Source organism: Schistocerca gregaria, chromosome 2 (assembly GCF_023897955.1).
Source record: "Schistocerca gregaria isolate iqSchGreg1 chromosome 2, iqSchGreg1.2, whole genome shotgun sequence".
NCBI lineage: Eukaryota > Metazoa > Arthropoda > Insecta > Orthoptera > Acrididae > Schistocerca > Schistocerca gregaria.
The window spans coordinates 737,707,540-737,731,635 of NC_064921.1; the positions used below are offsets into that span (position 1 = coordinate 737,707,540).

The window sequence follows — 24,096 nt, forward strand, 5'->3', positions numbered from 1 at the left end:
ATGTCGCGACAGCGTGGACGTGAACCGTATGTGCAGTTGACGGACTTTGAGCGAGGGCGTATAGTGGGCATGCGGAAGGGCCGGGTGGACGTACCGCCGAATTGCTCAACACGTGGGGCGTGAGGTCTCCACAGTACATCGATGTTGTCGCCAGTGGTCGGCGGAAGGTGCACGTGCCCGTCGACCTGGGACCGGACCGCAGCGACGCACGGATGCACGCCAAGACCGTAGGATCCTACGCAGTGCCGTAGGGGACCGCACCGCCACTTCCCAGCAAATTAGGGACACTGTTGCTCCTGGGGTATTGGCGAGGACCATTCGCAACCGTCTCCATGAAGCTGGGCTACGGTCACGCACACCGTTAGGCCGTCTTCCGCTCACGCCTCAACATCGTGCAGCCCGCCTCCAGTGGTGTCGCGACAGACGTGAATGGAGGGACGAATGGAGACGTGTCGTCTTCAGCGATGAGAGTCGCTTCTGCCTTGGTGCCAATGATGGTCGTATGCGTGTTTGGCGTCGTGCAGGTGAGCGCCACAATCAGGACTGCATACGACGGAGGCACACAGGGCCAACACCCAGCATCATGGTGTGGGGAGCGATCTCCTACACTGGCCGTACACCTCTGGTGATCGTCGAGGGGACACTGAATAGTGCACGGTACATCCAAACCGTCATCGAACCCATCGTTCTACCATTCCTAGACCGGCAAGGGAACTTGCTGTTCCAACAGGACAATGCACGTCCACATGCATCCCGTGCCACCCAACGTGCTCTAGAAGGTGTAAGTCAACTACTCTGGCCAGCAAGATCTCCGGATCTGTCCCCCATTGAGCATGTTTGGGACTGGATGAAGTGTCGTCTCACGCGGTCTGCAAGTCCAGCACGAACGCTGGTCCAACTGAGGTGCCAGGTGGAAATGGCATGGCTAGCCGTTCCACAGGACTACATCCAGAATCTCTACAATCGTCTCCATGGGAGAATAGCAGCCTGCATTGCTGCGAAAGGTGGATATACACTGTACTAGTGCCGACATTGAGCATGCTCCATTGCCTGTGTCTATGTGCCTGTGGTTCTGTCAGTGTGATCATGTGACCCCAGGAATGTGTCAATAAAGTTTCCCCTTCCTGGGACAGTGAATTCACGGTGTTCTTATTTCAATTTCCAGGAGTGTACATGCATTTCTCACCTCCTGTGTTTAATTACCCTGACAAACATTGTCACTCTCCAGTATCTTGTGTATTCAAGTGAAAACCTACCTCTCTTCCTGGACCTCCATCAGTGCACACTTGACAATTCAGAAAGTAGGAGTTTACTGAAACCCATCATTGTCTGGTAACCTTAATTTTAATGTCTTATAGTGGGGCAGGTGTCTTATGGTGCAAGTCTGTAAATTACTTTATCACATCTGTAAAGCAGACCATTAATCTCTCTGTTTAGCAAGGTGGTGTGCGTGTTGCTGTCTTCGTGGGATGGATCTCGAGAGTGGACAGTTGAGATGCCTGCTGGGGAGGAAGTGCTGGCTGTTGCTGCAGGACAAGGCTGGCTGGCGGCTGCTACTGACATTCGCAACCTCAGGCTGTTCACATCAGCTGGCACACAGAGGGAGGTGGTGTCACTGCCAGGTCCTGTGGTGTGCCTCGCCGGAAGGCAGAAGCAGCTGATGGTTGTCTGTCATGGAGGAGCTGGTAAGGAGGTGTCTCATTCGTTTTGCAGTCTGTGCTAATATACTCCAGATACCTGCACACTATGTAGTGCATGCAATTTTGTGTTTTATCTTATTCCAATCTTCAATATTAAACATCCCTAAAGTGGAACATGCTCTTATGTATTTCCCATAATGATTTGCACTTGGGCTATATTTAATCCTCCATCAGAGATTTGTACAAAGAATCTTTTTAATAAGCATCAGAGCTGTTTGTGTTGTTGTAATACTAAACTTTGAATCTTTCCACTAAAGGGCCTGCGAATTTTCTTGTCGTTCAGCAGGTGGCTACAGCAGAGGAGCATTTACAAATGGTGTATGACACTGAGATGCGAATAAAACAGATGTGTCATTGAATTACTCACTACCAAACAGATTGAACCAATCAAAATCCATCAATGCTTGCTAAAGGTTTATAGAGACAGTACTGAAGATTTGAGTAATAACAGATAGAGGGTAATATGTGGCTCAGGATTGGTGAAAAGAGCATGCACTGCATGCCACCTCGTAGTTGACCCAGCTCAACTGCTATTCATCATAAGGAACAGTGTCTTGATCAACTCTTTTGTATCCAACAGTGATTCGGATTCCCCACCTAGCATAGTCGTGGACATGTCGGATGTACGAAGACTGCAAGCTAAGGCTGCAGGCTGTCATCATACGGAGAGCCACTGCCGATATATGTGCGTCATATGGTGCTGGCCATGTTGCGAGAAGAAAGGACAGCAGATGGACGAAGCTAGTACTGGAGTGGAGTCTGAGAGAACATCGGAGGCCTAGAGGAAGACCACTGGACAGATAAGACAAAGGTATCAAGAAGATCGCTGGTAGCACCTGACAGAGAACTGCCCAAGACCATTCCACTTGGAGAGGACTGCTGAAAGCCTACCTGAATCCATGACTCAAAGAGGCCACATCATTTAATGATTGAATTTGCTGCTGGTGGTGGTGGTGGTGGTGGTGGTGATGGGTAGTAGGCTATGTATTTTGCTACACCATACGAGACACACAATAGTTGTGTAAGGTGCAAAATCAGGAATTAATGTGGCAATCTGAGTTGTAAAACATGTGCATATTTGGATACGGGTGGATTACTTTTTTAATGTTTTTTGTGGATAAAAACTGTTTGGACATAAGTTTGAGATGTTGAGGTGAGCCTAGGGTTCTTAGGAGCTTTTGCAAGTTTGTTGATTGAACAATGAAGAGGAGAATATATAGGCAGAGGCATTGTCAAGAAGCTGAGAAGCTGGCACTACAACCCCCCCCCCCCCCCCTTTCCACGTACTCCAGTTACCCTAGTACAACAGTAGTATACACTTTGTGTCCGCAGAGAGCATCCTTGTAACAGTAATTGTAAAGCAATTATGATCATGAGAGAAACAATTATTGGTGTGTTCTCTAAAAGGTATTAATTTTAAATTTTCCTTGATTGGATGACAAAAATTTCGGATTAGAAAGTGATGGAGGGAAGCTAAGTAGTTTAGTTAAAAGATGTACCTTCGCATAGTACAGGCAAGATGTAGTCACACTTCATCAGATAAGACGGGCTAATGTACTTAATTGATAAATAAAACAATGCCATGCCCAGCCAATGAAACAGTATTAAGTAGTGTCAAACATAATACTCATATTATTATTACTCTACATAAAATCTTTTAATGTCCATACCATAGCCTCTAAAAATTGTCTTCTTCCTTTGTTATTGTAAACTGAACTTGATTCAGTTTGAAATGTTGTATGAATGCAGCATCACACTTTTTTGTTTAGAGATGCATAATGAGGGTTTTTAATTGTTTTTCTCCAACTAATCAGCTTTTTCCCACAAATCTTTAGATATCTTCTTACGGTTCTGTAACAAAAATTGTAACATGCATAATTCTATTTCTAACATAAATGAAAGAGCAGTCTAAAAACTTTTCCAAAATTATTCTTTATTTTTTCTTTATTTGAAAGAATATATTATAGTACTCACTTTGCTACAACAAGTTGTTAATGAAGACACAAAAGGTGACAGTTATCTTATAGGTGCAGCTGTAAGAAGCAGAGTAGCATAGGTGTCAGAAGCAATGGTAGCTATGGCTTAACCCAACTAAATTGTAATCTTTATTATATATTACTTATTACAAACACTGGTTAGTTAATGCTTATTTTCAAGCTCATAATTTTTGCAGGTATTTATAACAGCATTTTAAAATTGTTTCAGGATTGATATTTTCATTGATAGCTGTGAGGGATAATGTTGTAACAACAGTCTCTGCATATGAACAGCTGCCACTTGCTCCAAAGGCACAGCTGCACTGGGTAGGTTTCACTGATGAAGGTACACCCTGCACCACAGATTCAGCTGGAGTTGTACGTTTCCTTTCTCGTAAAGGATATTGGAGTCCTGTTTGTGATACATCTTCACAGGTACTGCATATTTTGTAATGTTTGTCTCTTTTACACTTATTTTCTTGTGTATCTCAGTATGTGGTGCTAGCCCTTTGTAAATGATCCCACTTGGCCAGCATGGATATCAGCTGTCTTAACTGTAACTATATTGTATAAGAGACTGATGATTATGTTGGTGATGAGACTTGGAGAGGGTGAGACCAGGTTGTGACACACATTCTAATCCTCTTGAATAGCTCAGAGGGGGCCACCAACCTTTTAGGAAAGGATCACATCAGCACTGTCACATACCCATGCTTCATTAGACCGAGCGAGGTGGCGCAGTGGTTAGCACACTGGACTCGCATTCGGGAGGACGACGGTGCAATCCCATCTCCAGCCATCCTTATTTAGGTTTTCCATGATTTCCCTAGATCACTTCAGGCAAATGCCGGGATGGTTCCTTTGAAAGGGCACGGCCGATTTCCTTCACCATCCTTCCCTAATCCGAGCTTGTGCTCCGTCTCTAATGACCTCGTTGTCGATGGGACATTAAACACTAATCTCCTCCTCCTGCTTCATTAGAAACTGCAGAGAAATGTGTTTTATCCCAGGACATTGGCACAAAGCCTAGAGACCAGTTATCTCATGTAACCATCTGCTCTTTCTGTATCAGTCAGATACTGATGATGAGATACTTTTCCACTACCAGCATTTCAATTGGCAACCTTTATCGAGTACCACTGCATGTGCATGCATTAGCATACTTTGGACATGGTGATGGTTTATCTGAGTGTAATATGTGTCTGAGAGTTAGAATAATGTGCTGCCTGAACTCTTTCTTTCCTTCTCTACCTTCATCTTCTCTAAAGGTGGCTCTCTCTCATCCTGGGTCTGAGTGACCTGCCCTTCCTTCTTACACTTCCCCCAAAAATATCCCTCTTTCCTCCCCAACAACAGAACTGCTACAATTGAACCTCGTCTCTACAGTTTTTAAAGGACCCCAGATTTTGAACATTAAAGTGGGAAAACATACTACCAAAAAATACCAAATTTTATTATTATTATTATTATTATTATTTTCAGTGAAAACGCATAATCGAAAGTAGTACATTCGTGGTAAGATGTGATCTAGTAACGCCACACTTCCTGACATGCTATTATCAGTAAATTATAATTTGAAATGCACCTAATCAAGAATACAGTTGGAATATCACACCCAGAAACACAAAAGTATGCATTAATGTACAAGAAGCAAAAATATTTTACAGACAGACTATGGTAGTTCACTGCCAGTATTTCCTAGTGACATGAGCAGTTACGCAATTTTGTAATCGTGTGTGTTTGCGGAGGTCGCTTACCTGAAAACTAATGATATACTTGCTGTGTGAGAAGTAGAATGTTCATATACTGGGAAAAGATCTTGCAAAATGAAACCCTTTAGGTGATTAACTGATTAAAAATAAGTCTACATGTTCCAACAATCCAGATGAATCTGTAAGAATGGAGAAATAAAAAAAAAAAAAATTCAGTAAATATTTACTCACGTATGGTGCCTTTCAGCAAATGCATTGGTAATATAAAACTGTTATACTTCTAAGTTGGTATTGACTCATAATATGTAAAGATTTTCTGACTCCATAGAGTCCGAACAAGATACATGTGACGAAACAAGCTGAATTATTTTATGCCTTTCAGATAAATAGCTTTATGATGTGGCACAGTCATGACCGAAATGTTCAATTTGTATGTGTAATGTGGAGACAGTGCTGTGAAGTATTGGCATCATTACAATTAATTGCCCACAAGCCTGGGTGAGCACCAGAGTGCAGATAAATTTCCTGGATGATCCTAATTCAAAGTGAGGCACAGAAAATTGTTTTTACTCCTTTGTAAATAGAGAAGTGTTTTCACTGTGAGGTTTACCATTTAGATGTATGCTTTCTTTGTATGAAACTTTCACATACATGACAAAATTGTTTGGATGTGTGCTGTAGTAATGGTATTCAAGGGACTTATGACCTTAGCTGTTGGACCATGTTCATATAAGTAACAATCACGGTGACTAGTTAAGAACATGACAGTTTTATTTAGTGAGAAAGTTTTCTTGTGTGGAAAACCGCACAAATATGTGCACGCTGACGACATTGCCAGTGAGTTACATTAATTGTGGTATCTGCGAGAACTGAGGGGGTACTTTCGGGTTTTTGTGAGTGTACTGAAACCACACTTTACAAATAACAATGGTCATGGAAAGGAGAGGATAGCAGCACTTTTAAGGGTCTGATATTTGATGTGTACTTCTGTTGAGTCATGTAACATGCAATTTCAGACAGTATAAATGAGCATTAAACACTTTTGGGAACAGACACAGCGTAGGTTTTGGAGGTTTACCTTGGCCGCAAGTAAATACCGGAGCTCTCTCCAAAAGACTCTCCAAACTAAAGTCCCAGTTTGGAGATAAAAAGTAACAGCACCACCACCACTACCAACATCCCCTTTCCCATTTGTAAACCATAAGCAGTTACAGCAAAGTGCTACATAGTACTTGTGTTGCTTTGTGGACTGATAAGGGTGTGTTAAATGCCCTGTAACAACCTCTACTCTTTAAGGGGAATGAATGAGAAATAGCAATCACAAGGGGAAAGTTCAGTTCTGTAGGGTGCTTGCTTGAGTGTCTCCCTCTTGAGTTGACGTAATGGATGAGGTTGGCCTCCCAGATCGACCATCATCTTGTGTTGAATCATGAACAACGTGGAACTTGGCGCACCATTTCACAGCGATGGCTTTTGACAGACTTGCTGTCCTGTACACGTTCTTCATTCTCCGATGGATGTCTTCTAGTATTTGTCCCTCAGTAGTCAAGAAAAGAATAACAGCACATTGGTCGCGACTGGATGCATTTGTTGATAATGACACCATATTTCATGTTTCCACATTTACTGCATGCACGTCAGAGAGACATAAATGCCTCACTAATCTCTTGCCTACGTGTTGGTGCTTATATACCCACATTGGCGTAGTATTGGACTGCATATACACTGCAACATCCTCAAATGAAAACTTTTTGGTTGCCCATTTATATTGCTGTTATCAACAATTTCATGTGCTCTTTTGAGCTGTATTATTTGTGCATTTCCTACGTTTTGTAAAGTAAATATTATATTGTAAGGCTTAGAAAATTGCATTGGAGGAAAGGTATTGTGTGTTTAGAATTATTTAAATTCAAATAAAAATTTACAATTAAAACATATTAGTTGTACTTAAAATGCATTGAAGACCATGGAATTGTGCTTTTATTAGCAATTTATGTAGAAACCCTGTGAGCTCATATTTGGCTTGAATGGTTCTTGAAATTGCGTGTCTTACTGTATTACTTCGTCTCTTCCCAGACTAGTGGCAAGTCAGACCATTACTTTGTGCTGGGTGTGAGTGAACGGTACCAGAACGTGAGATGTGTGCTGTGTAAGGGAGCCAGGTACCCGCCTACTGTGCCACGGCCAGCTGTTGTGGAACTGTCCTTAAAGGTAATTTTTTCCTATCCAAACAGATGACAAAAAAAAAGGATCATGTTCGCTATATTTAGCTTGTTTAATGTTGGTTTATTTTACTTCTGTAACCTATCACCTTTTGTTATAGATATGATAATTGAAAGTGATATATTTTATGGTTACCTGTTGTACCTCCAGATCTTTGAGTCATTTAACACACACTTCATCATATTGTTAAGAAACCAGTGTGCTTAGCAGTAACATGTGATGATTTTGTTCTTAAGTAGACAGTCACTGGGTATTATGAAAACACATCAACAGTTGACATTTGCAGTCATGCAGGTGTGTTTGGGGTTGTATTTCTTAATTTTTATTTGGATATAGAGTAATTGACACAGAGGTTCAATAAGAAAACAGTTCTTACAGCACCAGGCCAGGAAATTATAGGTGTGTGTGTGTGTGTGTGTGTGTGTGTGTGTGTGTGTGTAACTATAAAGTGAGTGGTTATCTTTGGTTATTCCATATGTTTGTAAATAACAAGTCTTGATTGTCTACTGGCTTTTTATTTTTGTCAGGAACATCAGATTACTAACAGAAGAAAGAGGAAGTACACATTATTGGAATAGAACTGTTCTATATGTATGGGAACTTGTAACACAAATTGTATATTGCAAAACAGTATGTGCTGGTTGGACTAAATTAATCCATGGGAATGGAAATGAGTGTTTGGCGTCATTGGCCAGGAGGCTCCTTACGGGGCAAGTCCAGCTGCCTTGGTGTAGTTCTTATTACATTCGACTCCACATTGGCCGACCTGCATGCCTGATGGGGATGAAATGATGATGAAGACAACACAACACCCAGACTCTGAGTGTAGAAAATCCCTGACCTAGTCAGGAATTGAACCCGGGCCCCTAAGGACAGCAGTTCACCACGCTGATCACTCAGCTATTGGGGCAGACAATTAATCCATAAGTGGGTGATGTCAGTTGCCATTAGAAGTTACTGACATTAGGTCCTGAAGATGGTAAACAGTTTAGAAGTAGAAAATAGATTTGAAATGAGTATAACACATGGCGGTTTTCTGCAATAAATAGGCAAATATCAATACTTCACAGAATCACACAGTTGCAATGTTAACAAAAAGAAATTCTGCAGGTATCCGGGGACCAAAAGAAAACTGAAACCTGTGGAAGACTAGTGCTGTTTTACCGGGTGAAGAAATACCTAAGTTCATTTGGGGGCAAAGAAAATAGAAATTTATGTAGTTGAAGTGATTATGTTGCAGTGTGGTGTTAACGCAATAAGGAAGCCACACCTTTGGAGTATAAACAAAAAGGGAATATTGTATAAAGGGTACAGAATAATGTGGAGAATAGCTTGATGTGATAAATCAATAAGATATCATGAAAAATAAATGTAACAAAATAATGACAGAAGAGTTCCTACAGACTACTATAAAAGACTTGAAGAAATATGAGGGCAGAAGTAGAGGTGTTGAATTGGCAGAACATGATCATAATTGTCTACATTAGATCTCTTTTGACCTTGTTGTTTCCGACCACAGTTTGTTGTGTTAAGGAATTTCCATATTTCACAATTTTCGTGATAGTCAGGGGGCTAGTTCTTTTGATGGTTGCTTCCAGTGATAGTCTTTTGAAATTGAGCACATCACCACCTTAGGACAAGTTTTGTGTACAAAGCTCTTGGTTGCCATTAGGAGTTGCTGACGTTAGGTACTGTCTTCGGAAACTCAGTTGCAGTGATGTGTAGGACTTCATTCTCCCTTTGTAGGCAATTTAACTCCCATCAGATTGTCGGTAGACTGACCCCAGCTGCTGGTAGAACTTATCTGTGGTACTAAGTTTCAGATAGCCAGTGATAAGTGCACACATTTTGTTGAGTGTGACATGAAGTTGCTTATCATGGTTGGATTTGTACCAGAGAGGTAAGGCAAGTTCACCAGTAGAATAGCAAATACCAGTGCTTTTAAAAAATACCAATGCTGTTGTTTTTCCACTTGTGGTTGAGCACCCCAGCTTGTGCATACAATGTTCTGGCTGATATTGTTTCTGCCACTGACTTCGATTTTGGTGTCAACACAGTCTTGCTTGTAGATAAGATCCTTACACAATCTCTCTTAAGCTTATTCCCACCAACTCGTTGTTGCTGAAGGAATAAGTAGTTCTGAAAGCTAGCATTTTATTTATGTTTATTTAAATCTTGTATGCATGTTTATCATTACTGCTCTGATTGATCAATGCCTGTAGCACACTGTTCACAAATTGTCTTGTTTTATTCAGAATATCAACTACTTCATACGGCTGGCATTTCTAAAATGAAGGAACCACCAAAATAAAAGGAAAAATAAGGTCTGGTTACAAGGCTGTGATATAGAAGGGAGTAGAGAAAGAAATAAGGGGAGAACACAAATGTTATTTTATGAAAATAATCATCATTCAGGTGAAAAAGAAAGAAAATGGCTGGGGTAAATGGGACTTTTTAGGGAGTTGAATAGGAAACTTGCTTGTGTCCTAGGTAGAGAGATACATAGCAGGACAGAATGTAAGGGAGATCAATAATGAAATGCAAATGCCGCACAGGATTTGGAAATCAGAAGTTAGAAGAAGTAGACAAGGCAGTCAGCAACTTAATAGTAATGGAAAAAAAAAATACTAAAACTAAGAACTTAGAGAAGACAAACAGGGATATATTAAAAACAAATATATTCCATGACTTACCAAGTGAGAAAGCGCTGGTAGATAGGCACAATAAAAAATACACACAAACACACACACACAGACAATTTTTAGTGTGTGTTTTTAGTGTGTTTTTTATTGTGCCTATCTACCAGCGCTCTCTCTCTTGGTAAGTCATGAAATCTTTGTTTTTAATATATTTTTCCCATGTGGAATGTTTCTTTCTACAAAAAAACAGTTGTATTAAAAACAAAGATTCCAAGACTTACCAAGCGGGAAAGCGCCGGCAGACAGGCACATGAACAAAACACACAAACACACACACGTCTGCTTGTGTCTGTGTATGTGCGGATGGATATGTGTGTGGGTGTGTGTGTGCGAGTGTACACCTGTCCCTTTTTTTCCCCTAAGGGAAGTCTTTCCGCTCCCGGGATTGGAATGACTCCTTACCCTCTCCCTTAAAACCCACATCCTTTCATTTTTCCCTCTCCTTCCCTCTTTCCTGACGAAGCAACTGCCAGTTGCGAAAGCTCGTAATTCTGTGTGTGTGTTTGTGTGTTTTGTTCATGTGCCTGTCTGCCGGCGCTTTCCCGCTTGGTAAGTCTTGGAATCTTTGTTTTTAATATATTTTTCCCATGTGGAAGATTCTTTCTATTTTATTTACATCATAAAAAACAAAGTTGATGTGACTTACCAAACAAAAGTGCTGGCAGGTTGATATATACACAAACAAACACACACACAAAATTCAAGCTTTCGCAACCAATGGTTGCTTCTTCAAGAAAGAGGGAAGGAGAGGGAAAGATGAAAGGATGTGGGTTTTAAGGGAGAGGGTAAGGAGTCATTCCAATCCCGGGAGCAGGGAGATTTACCTTAAGGGGAAAAAAGGACAGGGATAGACTTGCGCGCGTGCGCACGCGCACACACACACACATACACACACAGAGATATATATATATATATATATATATATATATATATATATATATATATATATATATATATATATATATATATATATATATATATATCTCCATCTGCACATACACAGACACAAGCAGACATTTGTAAAGGCAAAGAGTTTGGGCAGAGATGTCACTCGAGGCGGAAGTACACTGGCAGAGATGCTGTTGAAAGACAGGTGAGGTATGAGTGGCGGCAACTTGAAATTAGCGGAGGTTGAGGCCTGGCGGATAACGAGAAGAGAGGATATACTGAAGGGCACGTTCCCATCTCCGGAGTTCTGACAGGTTGGTGTTAGTGGGAAGTATCCAGATAACGCGGATGGTGTAACACTGTGCCAAGATGTGCTGGCCGTGCACCAAGGCATGTTTAGCCACAGGGTGGTCATTACCAACAAAAACTGCCTGCCTGTGTCCATTCATGCGAATGGGCAGTTTGTTGCTGGTCATTCCCACATAGAAAGTTTCACAGTGTAGGCAGGTCAGTTGGTAAATCACGTGGGTGCTTTCAGACGTGGCTCTGCCTTGACCTCCCACAGAATAACCACCAAAGTGCCCCACTTGTGACAGGATACTTTCCGGGACTGGATCAGACTCTGAATGTGGCTCTCCAGCAGGGATACGACTTCCTCAAATCCTCCCCTGAAATGAGATCCATCCTTCACGAAATCCTCCGCACTCCACCAAGAATGTCTTTCCGCCGTCCACCTAACCTTCGTTACCTCTTAGTTCATCCCTATGAAATCCCCAAACCACCTTCCCTACCCTCTGGCTCCTACCCTTGTAACCACCCCACCCCCACCCCCACCCCCCCACCCCCCGGTGTAAAACCTGTCCCATGCACCCTCCCACCATCACCTACTCAAGTCCTGTAACCCGGAAGGTATACACGATCAAAGGCAGTGCCACGTGTGAAAGCACCCACGTGATCTACCAACTGACCTGCCTACACTGTGAAGCTTTCTATGTGGGAATGACCAGCAACAAACTGTCCATTCGCATGAATGGACACAGGCAGACAGTGTTTGTTGGTAATGAGGCTCACTCTGTGGCTAAATCTGCCTTGGTGCACGGCCAGCACATCTTGGCACAGTGTTACACCGTCCGGGTTATCTGGATACTTCCCACTAACACCAGCCTGTCAGAACTCCGGAGATAGGAACGTGCCCTTCAGTATATCCTCTCTTCTCGTTATCCGCCAGGCCTCAACCTCCGCTAATTTCAAGTTGCCGCCACTCATACCTCACCTGTCTTTCAACAGCATCTTTGCCGGTGTACTTCCGCCTCGAGTGACATCTCTGCCCAAACTCTTTGCCTTTACAAATGTCTGCTTGTGTCTGTGTATGTGCGGATGGATATGTGTGTGTGTGTGTGTGCGAGTCTATACCTGTCCTTCTTTCCCCTTAAGGTAAGTCTTTCCACTCCCGGGATTGGAATGACTCCTTACGCTCTCCCTTAAAACCCACATCCTTTCGTCTTTCCCCCTCCTTCCCTCTTTCCTGAAGAAGCATCCATTGGTTGCGAAAGCTTGAATTTTGTGTGTATGTTTGTGTATCTATCGACCTGCCAGTGCTTTTCTTTGGTAATTCACATCAACTTTGTATATATATACAAAGAAAAAAAAGGAAGGAAATAGTGGACAAGAGGCAGAAACCTCGGGAAAGAAAGACAATAAAGGATGCAGCAAAATGTAAAAGAGAGAATCAGTAGTATTGAAGAGCGAAAAGATGTTAACACCAATGAGGGAAATGGCTTGATAGGTGGCCCAAATAATGAATCGTGTTAACAGAGTAAGCCTTAGCTTTATGCATCCATTGTTATTGGCAGTGTAGTATTTCTGTTACTGACATTGAAAACTGAACATCTACATCATACTCAGCAAGCCACCTAATGGTGTGTGGCAGATGGTACTTTTGTACCACTAACAGAGCCCTCCAACCCTGTTACTCTCGTGAATAGCACATGGTAAGAATGATTGTTGGTTAATGTCTGTATTATCTCTAATTCCTTGAATTTTCTTCTCATGGTCATTACGTGAGACATATGTGGGGGAAATAATATGCTGTCCAATTCTTCCTGTAAATCACTCTCTCAAAATTTCAGTAGTAAATATCTCTGTGCTGCACAATGCCTTGCTTTAATGTCTGCCAGTGAAATTTGTTGAGCATCTTTGTAACACTCTTGTACCGACTAGCATTCTGTGACGAAACGTGCTACTCTTCATTGGATCTTCTCCATCTCTTGTATCAGTCTTACCTGGTACGGATCCCAGTTAGATGAGCAATGCTCAAGAATCAGTTGAACAAGTGCCTTCTAAGCCACTTTCTTGTGCCTGAGTCTGGCATCTTCTTTTCCCACTATTTGTTTTATGTGGTTATTCCACGTGAGGGGACACTCAATAGGTACTCCCAAATATTTTAAGGTTGATACTATTTCCAGGGATTTTTCATCAAGAGTTTATCTGTACAGTAGTGGATTTCTTTGCCTTTGTGTGTACAGTATGTTACATTCATTTACATTCAGGGTCAACTGCCAGAGCCTGCACCATCCTTCAATTTTCTGGAGGTCATTCTGCAAATCATTACTATCTTCTGGCATTGCTACTCTGTCATAGGCAACCACACCATCTGTGAACGGCCTTAAAGAGCCATCATTTATCTGTGTAAACAGTCACAGTCATATCACACTTCCTTGGTGTACTCTGGAAATTACCATTACAATTGTTGATTTTGTTCCATTGAGAGTTATATGTTGAGTTCTCTCTGCAAGGACATTTTGAATCCAGTCACAAATGTGCTCCGATACTCGATAAGCTCGTACTTTTTTCACTTAACAGCAGTGTGTGACAGTGTCAAATGCCTTCCTGAAGTCAAGGAACACGGCATCAACCTGAGCACCATTGTCTACAGCACTGTGGATCTCATGGAGGAACAGAACGAGCTGAGTTTCACAGGTTCAGATGCTGGGATAGCTCCTCAAGAAATGTCGTAGCTATTATATTTTTCTCACCATTGTATGGTGGTGTGCTGCGTTACTTGTGGTATTAAAATTTTAAAGCAAATAGTCAGATAAACAATTGTTTGCCCTGCTATAACGTCAGTAGTATCCTACTGAACCATGTTTAATAGTAGTCATTCTTCCACGTACTCTCATCCCCCCACTGATTATCATTTACTTTATGCGTGCTGTAATAGTGATAGAAATAGGTTGAAAAGGTGTGAAAATGTACTGTGCCACACGCTGTGTGCTTATTCATTTTTAAATTTCGTGTGAAGAGGAAAGTTTGTGATAAAGTGGATATCTGAATTAGATGCATAACTTTAATGTGGACAGGGTTTAGAGTGTACCTGTTCATGACATTACAGTGTTCAATGAAGTAACAGAAAAGCTGTATACAAACCAAGTGTATCAAGAGAACTAGCCGTAAATGTTTTTGTTATTTACATAAGACAATTTAAGGAAAGTATAGATTGCTACTCACTGCATAGATGACACATCAAGTTGCATACAGCCACAATTAAGACACTTACACATTAGTTCTCAGCCGCACCTTCGTCAATAAAAGAAAGAGAAACACACACCACTCAGTCACAAAAACAAGGACACCTCATGCACACATGACCACCAACTCCGGCAGCTTGGACCAGAATGCATTGTGGTCTGAGCTGCCGGAGTTGGCAGTCATTTGTGCGTGAGGTGTAATTGTTTATGTAAATGAATGTTGTGGGTGTTTCTTTTACTGGTGAAGACTGTGGCTGAGAGGTAATGTGTGTCTTTTAAGTGTGCCTGTCTGCATCTTCACATGTCATCTGTATGGCAAATAGCAGTCCATCATTTCCTTACATTGTTGATATTCTATTCTTTTTTATTGTTTACATTTTTGTAAGCTAAAATGGAGCATCCACTGTTGTATTTTCAGTTGTTATGCCTTTTTGTTATAAGAAATACTGGAATATTTTGTTAATATGTACTTTCACAAAGGACAATTTTATATATTAATCTTCTGTATTCGGATATTGTTAAACCAGTGTGCTATTTTATCCACTGTATTCAAAGCACTGTCAAAGCAGTTGGTCAGCTAACATTTTTTGAATCTCCAGATTCCACTCTGTGAAGAAGCAACTGAAAAGGCTGGACTAGAAGAAAAATTTTGGCGATCTCAGCTACTTTTGGGTGGTGTGGAAGCCTTAAGTAGAACTGATGACAACTACTTGAATGAAAAAGATGCAATTGAAACTACTATAAAGGAGACCATCATTAAGTTATTTGCTGTAAGTAAAATACATGTGGTATGATTTTACATTCAGTCAATAAAATTGTGTGAAAATTACAATATCTGTTAACTTCTTTCCATTTGTATTTAAGGGTGAATAACAAATACACTGTTTTTGTTCTACTGATTATATTTGCTTTTACTTTATTCTCTTCTACAGACAATTAATGTAGACATTAAACAACAGATGTTGTTTTGAATCACTTTAATTTGGCTGGGAATACAAGAATTTGAGGTGAAATTTGTGTGGCAGTAAGAAATAATATAGCTAACACTTGGTTTAAGAATCATGAAAGAAGGTTTTATACATGGAAGAACCCTGGAGATACTAAAAGGTATCAGATAGATTATATAATGATAAGACAGAGATTTAGGAACCAGGTTTTAAATTGTAAGACATTTCCAGGGGCAGGTGTGGACTCTGACCACAGTCTGTTGGTTATGACCTGTAGATTAAAACTGAAGAAACTGCAAAAAGGTGGGAATTTAAGGAGATGGGATCTGGATAAGCTGAAAGAACCAGAGGTTGTACAGAGTTTCAAGGAGAGAATAAGGGAACAATTGACAGGAATGGGGGAAATAAACACAGTAGAAGAAGAATGGGTAGCTCTGAGGGATGAAGTAGTGAAGGCAGCAGAGGATAAAGTAGGTAAAAAGATGAGGGCTGCTAGAAATCCTTGGGTAATAGAAGAAATACTGAATTTAATTGATGAAAGGAGAAAATATAAAAATGCAGTAAATGAAGCAGGAAAAAAGGAATACGAACGTCTCAAAAATGAGATCGACAGGAAGTGCAAAATGGCTAAGCAGGGATGGCTAGAGGACAAATGTAAGGATGTAGAAGCTTATCTCACTAGGGGTAAGATAGATACTGCCTACAGGAAAATTAAAGAGACCTTTGGAGAAAAGGGAACCATGTGTATGAATATCAAGAGCTCAGATGGAAACCCAGTTCTAAGCAAAGAAGGGAAGGCAGAAAGGTGGAAGGAGTATATAGAAGGTTTATACAAGGGCGATGTACTTGAGGACAATATTATGGAAATGGAAGAGGATGTAGATGAAGACAAAATGGGAGATAAGAGACGGTGTGAAGAGTTTGACAGAGCACTGAAAGACCTGAGTCGAAACAAGGCCCCTGGAGTAGACAACACTCAATTGGAACTACTGACGGCCTTGGGAGAGCCAGTCCTGACAAAACTCTACCATCTGGTGAGCAAGATGTATGAGACAGGCGAAATACCCTCAGACTTCTAGAAGAATATAATAATTCCAATCCCAAAGAAAGCAGATTTGACAGATGTGAAAATTACTGAACTATCAGTTTAACAAGCCACAGCTGCAAAATACTAAAACGAATTCTTTACAGACGAATGGAAAAACTAGTAAAAGCTGACCTCGGGGTACATCAGTTTGGATTCTGTAGAAATATTGGAACGAGTGAGGCAATACTGACCTTACGACTCATCTTAGAAGCTAGATTAAGGAAGGGCAAGCCTACGTTTCTAGCATTTGTAGACTTAGAGAAAGCTTTTGACAATGTTGACTGGAATACTCTCTTTCAAATTCTAAAGGTGGCAGGGGTAAAATACAGGGAGCAAAAGGCTATTTACAATTTGTACAGAAACGAGATGGCAGTTATAAGAGTCGAGGGACATGAAAGGGAAGCAGCTGTTGGCAAGGGAATAAGACAGGGGTGTAGCCTCTCCCCGATGTTATTCAATCTGTATATTGAGCAAGCAGTAAAGGAAACAAAAGAAAAATTCGGAGTAGGTATTAAAATCCATGGAGAAGAAATAAAAACTTTGAGGTTCGCCGATGACATTGTAATTCTGTCAGAGACAGCAAAGGACTTGAAAGAGCAGTTGAATGGAATGGACAGTGTCTTGAAACGAGGATATAAGATGACCATCAACAAAAGCAAAACGAGGATAATGGAATGTAGTCGAATTAAGTCAGGTGATGCTGAGGGAATTAGATTAGGAAATGAGACACGTAAAGCAGTAAATGAGTTTTGCTATTTGGGGAGCAAAATAACTGATGATGGTGGAAGTAGAGAGGATATAAAATGTAGACTGGCAATGACAAGGAAAGCGTTTCTGAAGAAGAGACATTTTTTAACATCTAGTACTGATTTAAGTATCAGGAAGTCTTTTCTGAAAGTATTTGTATGGAGTGTAGCCATGTATGGAAGTGAAACATGGACGATAAATAGTTTGGACAAGAAGAGAATAGAAGCTTTTGAAATGTGGTGCTACAGAAGAATGCTGAAGATTAGATGGGTAGATCACATAACTAATGAGGAAGTATTGAATAGGATTGGGGAGAAGAGAAGTTTGTGGCACAACTTGACTAGAAGAACAGATCGGTTGGTAGGACATGTTCTGAGGCATCAAGGGATCACCAATTTGGTACTGGAGGGCAGCGTGGAGGGTAAAAATGGTAGAGGGAGACCAAGAGATGAATACACTAAGCAGATTCAGAAGGATGTAGGTTGTAGTAAGTACTGGTAGATGAAGCAGCTTGCACAGGATAGAGTAGCATGGAGAGCTGCATCAAACCAGTCTCAGGACTGAAGACCGCAACAACAACAACAAGAAATAATGGACATTTCATCAATTTTAATGTCATGGGATTAAAATAAATGCACTTGCAACATTAAACAAGTCCTATGCATACTCTTAATGACAGCAGGATCACCCATTTAAAGTATGTGACATATTTACAACACATGGTAGGAGTAGGATATGCCAACTACAGTAAAATTCTTTTCAATGAATCTCAGGGGACCGAAATATTTTTTCGTCTTCTGGATTCACAATTCTTGTATTTCTTTTGTGTTTGCAGTTAAAATAATTGGATATAGTTTCCGCCTTGTATTTACAACCTAAAATAACCCTAATAAACAGCATTTGGCACCACAGTGACACAACTAATGGGTGCCAAATCAGTTATTTCAAGGGCAGCTCCAAGCCAGACACCTTGTAGTGTGCATTCCACTGACCCCAAACCACACCACCATTAGCATCAACTTCAGTGGTGTCATGCGAGAGGTTAGGGTCAAGGTTTGTTGTGTTTTCTGGTGAAAGCTGGCTCTTCCTCAGTGCCAGTGAGGGAGGTGTGTTGTGTAGGAGGGGGCCAGTTGAGGGCCTGCAAACAATCTCTCTCTCTGCTAGACCCAGTGGACTTACACCTGGCGTTATGGTCTGGGCTGCAATTTTATGTGACAACAAGAGCACTCTCTTGGTTATTTCACGCATTCTAACTGCAAATTTGTATGTCAGTCTGGTGGTTCGACCTGTTGTGATGCCGTTTGTGAATAGCACTCCAGGGATGTTTTCCAACAGGATAACACTCACCCATATACCACTGTTGTAACCCAGTATGTTCTAGAAGAGTGCCAACATGTAGCCTTGGCCTGCTCGATCACCAGATCTGTCTCCAGTCGAAACATCATCGGACGACAACTCCAGTGTAATCCACAAACAACATTAACTGGCATTGCATTGACTGATTACGTGCAACAGGCATGGAACTTCATCCTCCAAACTGATATCCAGCATGTGTACAACACAGTGCATGCACATTTGCATACTTGCATTTAACATTCTGGTGGTTACACTGGTTATTAAGGTACCAGTGTTTAACATCTGCAATGGCTTATCTCACATTTACATTAACCTGTGATTGTTTACATTAACCTGTGATCTTCCAATGTTAATCACTTAAATATGTTACCTAGACAAATATGTCCCCAAATTTTTGTTACTCAGCATTAATTATTTTTTGTGTTGCTATTTTTTTCCATCAGTGTATATTCTCTTGCATTGTCATACGCATACACTATTATATGTTATTTTTGACATTGTTGTAGGCTGCTTTTCTTCACTTTGAAACATAAATTAAACCATTCACACTATATAATTGTCTTCCATAGCTTGCCTGCAAGAGTGGTCTGGAACAACGAGCAGCTGAACTTGGAGCATTGATGCCATCTCAGCAAGTTCTTCAGTTAGCCATGAAATATGCTACCAAAGTGGGCAAGCATCATCTTGCTGATCGCCTTTCTGAGGATGCTGCTAAACGTGAACATGAGCGCCTCACACCGGAGATTACTGCCATCATGTCGGGGAGTGGTGCATCTCACAAGAGGTACAGTGCTCTTACTTTTGTTAGCTTTGGTGGTTGTTTTCTTTCTTTGTCTTGTTTTTAAGAAAAATGTGTGTTTTATAGTCTAAGAAAGCATTACAAAAAAGGTAAATATGTTTTTAGGCCTTACCTTGAATACATTATGTTCTGGATAAGCCAGTATATAAATTGCTACATTCAGCATGTTTTGCACTTGAACCCAGTACGTTGTCCTCGGCGACGAGTGTTCATCAAAGATTAGGTTATTGTCAGCAAAGCCCCAGGGAAGTGTGATAGGACAGCTGTTATTCTCTATATATGCCAGTGATCTGGTGGATGGAGTGAACAGCATTTCACAACTCTTTGCTGATAACACTGCGGTGTACGGGAAGGTGTCATCCTTGAGTGACTCTAGGCAGATGCAAGATGATTTAGACAGAATTTCTAGTTGAATAGCAACTTGCTTTAAATGTAGAAAAATGTAAATTAATGTCAATGAGTTGTAAAAACAACCCCATAACATTGGAACACAGCAGGATTAATGTGCCACTTGACACTGTTTCATCAATTAAATATCTAACTGTAACATTGCATTGTGATATGATAGGGAATGAGCACCTCAGATTGGTAGTCGGGAGGCAAATGCTCAACTTTGCTTTATTGAGAGGATTTTGGGAAGTGTAGATCATGTGTAAAGGAGGCAGCATATAGAAAGCTAGTGTGACCCTGTCTTAGAGTAATGCTCAAGTTTTTGGGATCCCTACCAGGACAGATTAAAGGAAGACATCAATGCAATTGAGAGATGTTATGCTAGATTTGTCACCAGTAGGCTCAATCTCCAAACAAGTATTATGGAAATAGTTTGTGAACAGAAATGGGAATGCTCCTTTTTGTGAAGCACCATTCCAGAAATTTAGAGAACCGGCATTTGAGGTTGGCTGCAGATTGGTTCTACTGCTGCCAATGTACATTTCATTTAAGGACCACAAAGATAAGAAGAGTGAAATTAGGGCTCACCCGAAGGCTTATAGACAGTCATTTTGCCCTTGCTCTATTTGCAAATAGAAAGTAAATGACTGATAGTGGTATGTGGTACCCTCCATCATGTACCATATGATTGCTTGCAGAGTATGTATGCAGATGTAGAGGTATTGATCCATGTGTTGACCTAAGGGTGAAAGTGTTTCATTAGATTGCATACTTTTACTGCCTTTTGTCTTGTGATCTTGTATCTTGGAGTAGTGAAGTAAATAAAGTATGTATTCAGAAGAAGCAAGCAATAAGAACATGATGTGAAGTAGATAACTGCACAGGCCTCTTTAATGACATATTATGAAAAGGATAGACTGCAACTCATCATATAGTGGAGATGTCGAGTCACAGACAGGCACAACAGAAGGACTGCTAATCAAGTAAGCTTTCTTCTGAGATGGTCAAAACACACACAGCCCTGTGCAGGTCCGGGATTAGAATAGGCTCGAGGTATCCCTTTCTATTGTAAGAGGCGACTAAAAGGAGCCTCACAGTTTCTGGCCCAATAAGTTCAGGTCCCATTTTATGGTTTGACCTGCCACTTTCCAAATTCTACAGAAGTGTGAGCCATATGGGGAAGAACACCTTACGTGGTGCATGAGCTATCCACAGTGCCCTTAGATTCGATCTCCTGAACCTCTTGTCATGGCTTTGCATCTCCACCCGCAATTCAACTATTTGGGCAAGGACACTTTCCAGGGTACGTCATGTTCTCCTGTTGTCTCCTGTTCTCTTTCACCTCCGTGACAATATTGGATTTCTCTGCACCCAATATCCAGCATGGTAGCCAGCCTGTTGTGTTGGGGCAGTGATGTACACATTTGGTGGTAGCCCCCTGACAACACAGGGATCGCACTGCTGATGCCTTAGCTGTAAACTCCCCACATATGCAAGGAGTAGATGCTTGTCTTCTTGGGGCATCAGAACTCCTGGCTACAGCCATCATGCCAGGTGGACTTTGCTGTGGCTGAGAGAGCGCCTGATCGGAGAGGTAGCAGGGTGGGTGACCTGCAATGAAGCAGACTAAGTCATCTCTTGCCGGTGACTGTGCAGCACCAGCAACATTATTCCTAATTACATAATACCATGTATAGCTGCTAGTGCCCTATTTTAAGACACTTGTAGTCTATTTTTACATTCAGGATGAAATACTTGATTACCAGTTTGTGTGTGTATGTGTTATATATAGGAGCTGCCATTTGATAAAATTTCTCATAATTATCAACATATTTATTGACTGTCATACATTTTTTTAATTTTTCTGTATTACTTATATACATGTTTCGTCAATGACTCAACCAGCAGTTGTTTTTCTTCTCATCCAGTATCTCTCACAGATCCAGTCCAATTTCTACACACAATACTAAGCATCTAGCTAAGACACAGGTGATTCATGTAAGACATTCACCTCTAATATTTACTGAACTACTAAAGTCATCAAAATTGTTTTAGGAAATTTCTAGTGGAATGTAAATACTTTTGGATTAAAGGAGACCACTCACCAAAATGCAGAAGTGTTCAGTCATCAATATACACACATCAAAAGAAGTAAGACTTGTTAGCTTATGTAGCAATACATTTTTGAGCTAGACTAACCTACCTCCCCCCCCCCCCCCCCCCCCCCCCTGTGGCTCAGAAGGGGTCAGCCAATTTGCCAGCTAGGAGTGAGGGGGAAATTGGGGGGGGGGGGGAGGGGGGGATGGCACGTGCACAGGAAAGGCATGTGATGCACAGTTGTCGGACCTGGTGTGGAACGACGCTTGCTGAAGGTGACGTAGGGACAGGAATTTGGAGGGATAACTGGTTGTAGGAAGGAGAAACTGTTGGGTGGAAGGTGTGGGAACAGTGAGAGTGAGTTCAGGACAATTAAGATAGTGAAGGATGTGTTGTAAGGTTAACTCCAGTCTGGGTAGTTAAGAGAAGTTGGTGGTTAAGGGAAGGACCTTGATGGGACAGGATGTAAAGCAACCATTGAAAGTGAGCTTGTTATGCTCTGCTGCATGTTGTGCCACTGGTGGTCAACTTTGCACTTGGCAAATGTTTAGCTTGGCCAACCTGGTCAACAGCTATTTACTAACTGTACTAACACAAAAAGCTTTGCAGTGTATGATAAGTCACAAGATTTGATGGTTTTTTGTACCTGGTAATTTTGTTGCCTTTAGTTGGTAAAATATGGTAGAGTGGGTTCCAACTATCATTGTCACAATTGGTTTTAAATGCAGGATAGCACTGCTAGTAGGGAGTGATCTTGTGAAATAACGTTATAAGGAGAGCTGGCATGTATGAATTGTTAGGTTATTGAAGTATTGGGCTGATAGAACTGTATCTTGACCAAGCAAGTTTATTTGTAATTTTTAATGTGAACAACGGTTGTTATCAGACGGTGATCTGATTTGTTTCGTATCTTGTAGCTAGTGTACACGTTCAGCACCCTCTGAGGTAATTGAGTGGTTGCTGTATTTGTTTTGGGATTTGGCACTCTCTGAAGTAACTGAAAGGTTGCTTAACAAGCACAAGAGAGTTTGACACAACTTATCCTTGTCATACACCATATGTTGCCTGAAAATTAACAAAGACCTTTACCTGATTTATTTTATGGTTGCACCATATTGGAACTGTTAATGTGAGCCTTGTGTAGAATTATCATTACTTGCAGAATGATTGTGGTGAGTGACAGATCATGTAGGACTTCAGTGGGGTGTGTTTGCCAACACCTGAAGAGGTAGAATTTTGCTTTAGTTGTTTAACTTCATGGTCTAAAGAGGCAGCACGTAGATTTTTCTTGTTTGTAGTTTTTTATAATTCACTATCGTTGTTTGGGAATTAGTTTTGCTGGCACTCATTCATATCCGACAGTAACCTGTTATAAGAGAATAGAAATAAAATAAAACTTTAATTAATGAAAATGTAACATGGAGATCCTGACTATTTTGAAGCAAAATAGAATTTGCCACTAATTAATATTGGAACCCTATAGAAAAATGAATAAAAGAAAATATGTCTCAAAATTAGGCAGAGATATTAAGAATTTTCTGTAATTTATTTTAGAGAATAACAGTTCAGAGATGCAATTTACCTTTGGTATATCTGTCTAGATGGGAATAATCTATTAAACTATATTTGATGAAAAGAGATAGAAACTGAAAAATAATTAATCCGTGTAGGTGATAAGCAGAAAAGAAGTAGTTGATCATCATTCTTTAATACGAAAAGAAAGAAAGAAAGAAAAATATGTGTTTGCAGTTGGTAAATAACAGAGAGGATACTAAAATTGTTTCAATGACTTGTCAGTTAATTTGAGCTGTGCTGTAAAGTTAGCATAAAGTACAAAAAAAGAAGGAAGGTTTGCATTTATGACACCCATTTCAAATAACTGTAAGTAAAATAAATTTTATGCTGTTGGGCTTTCTTAATATTTAATATGTTTGCTGTTGAGACCCGG

The 24,096-nt window shown here is 40.7% G+C and overlaps 1 protein-coding gene across 4 annotated transcripts in view; it reads left to right on the forward strand.

The window, feature by feature from the left end:
* LOC126334894 (WD repeat and HMG-box DNA-binding protein 1-like) overlaps nucleotides 1-24,096 on the forward strand; it is a 207,963-nt gene that overhangs the window by 91,029 nt on the left and 92,838 nt on the right. For all 4 annotated transcript variants that reach the window (XM_049997594.1, XM_049997595.1, XM_049997598.1 and 1 more), the window contains exons 10-14: nucleotides 1,438-1,685; nucleotides 3,906-4,111; nucleotides 7,465-7,599; nucleotides 15,325-15,495; nucleotides 19,432-19,646. In XM_049997594.1, coding sequence (XP_049853551.1) covers nucleotides 1,438-1,685; nucleotides 3,906-4,111; nucleotides 7,465-7,599; nucleotides 15,325-15,495; nucleotides 19,432-19,646 — 975 coding nt within the window. The remainder of the gene's footprint in view (nucleotides 1-1,437; nucleotides 1,686-3,905; nucleotides 4,112-7,464; nucleotides 7,600-15,324; nucleotides 15,496-19,431; nucleotides 19,647-24,096) is intronic.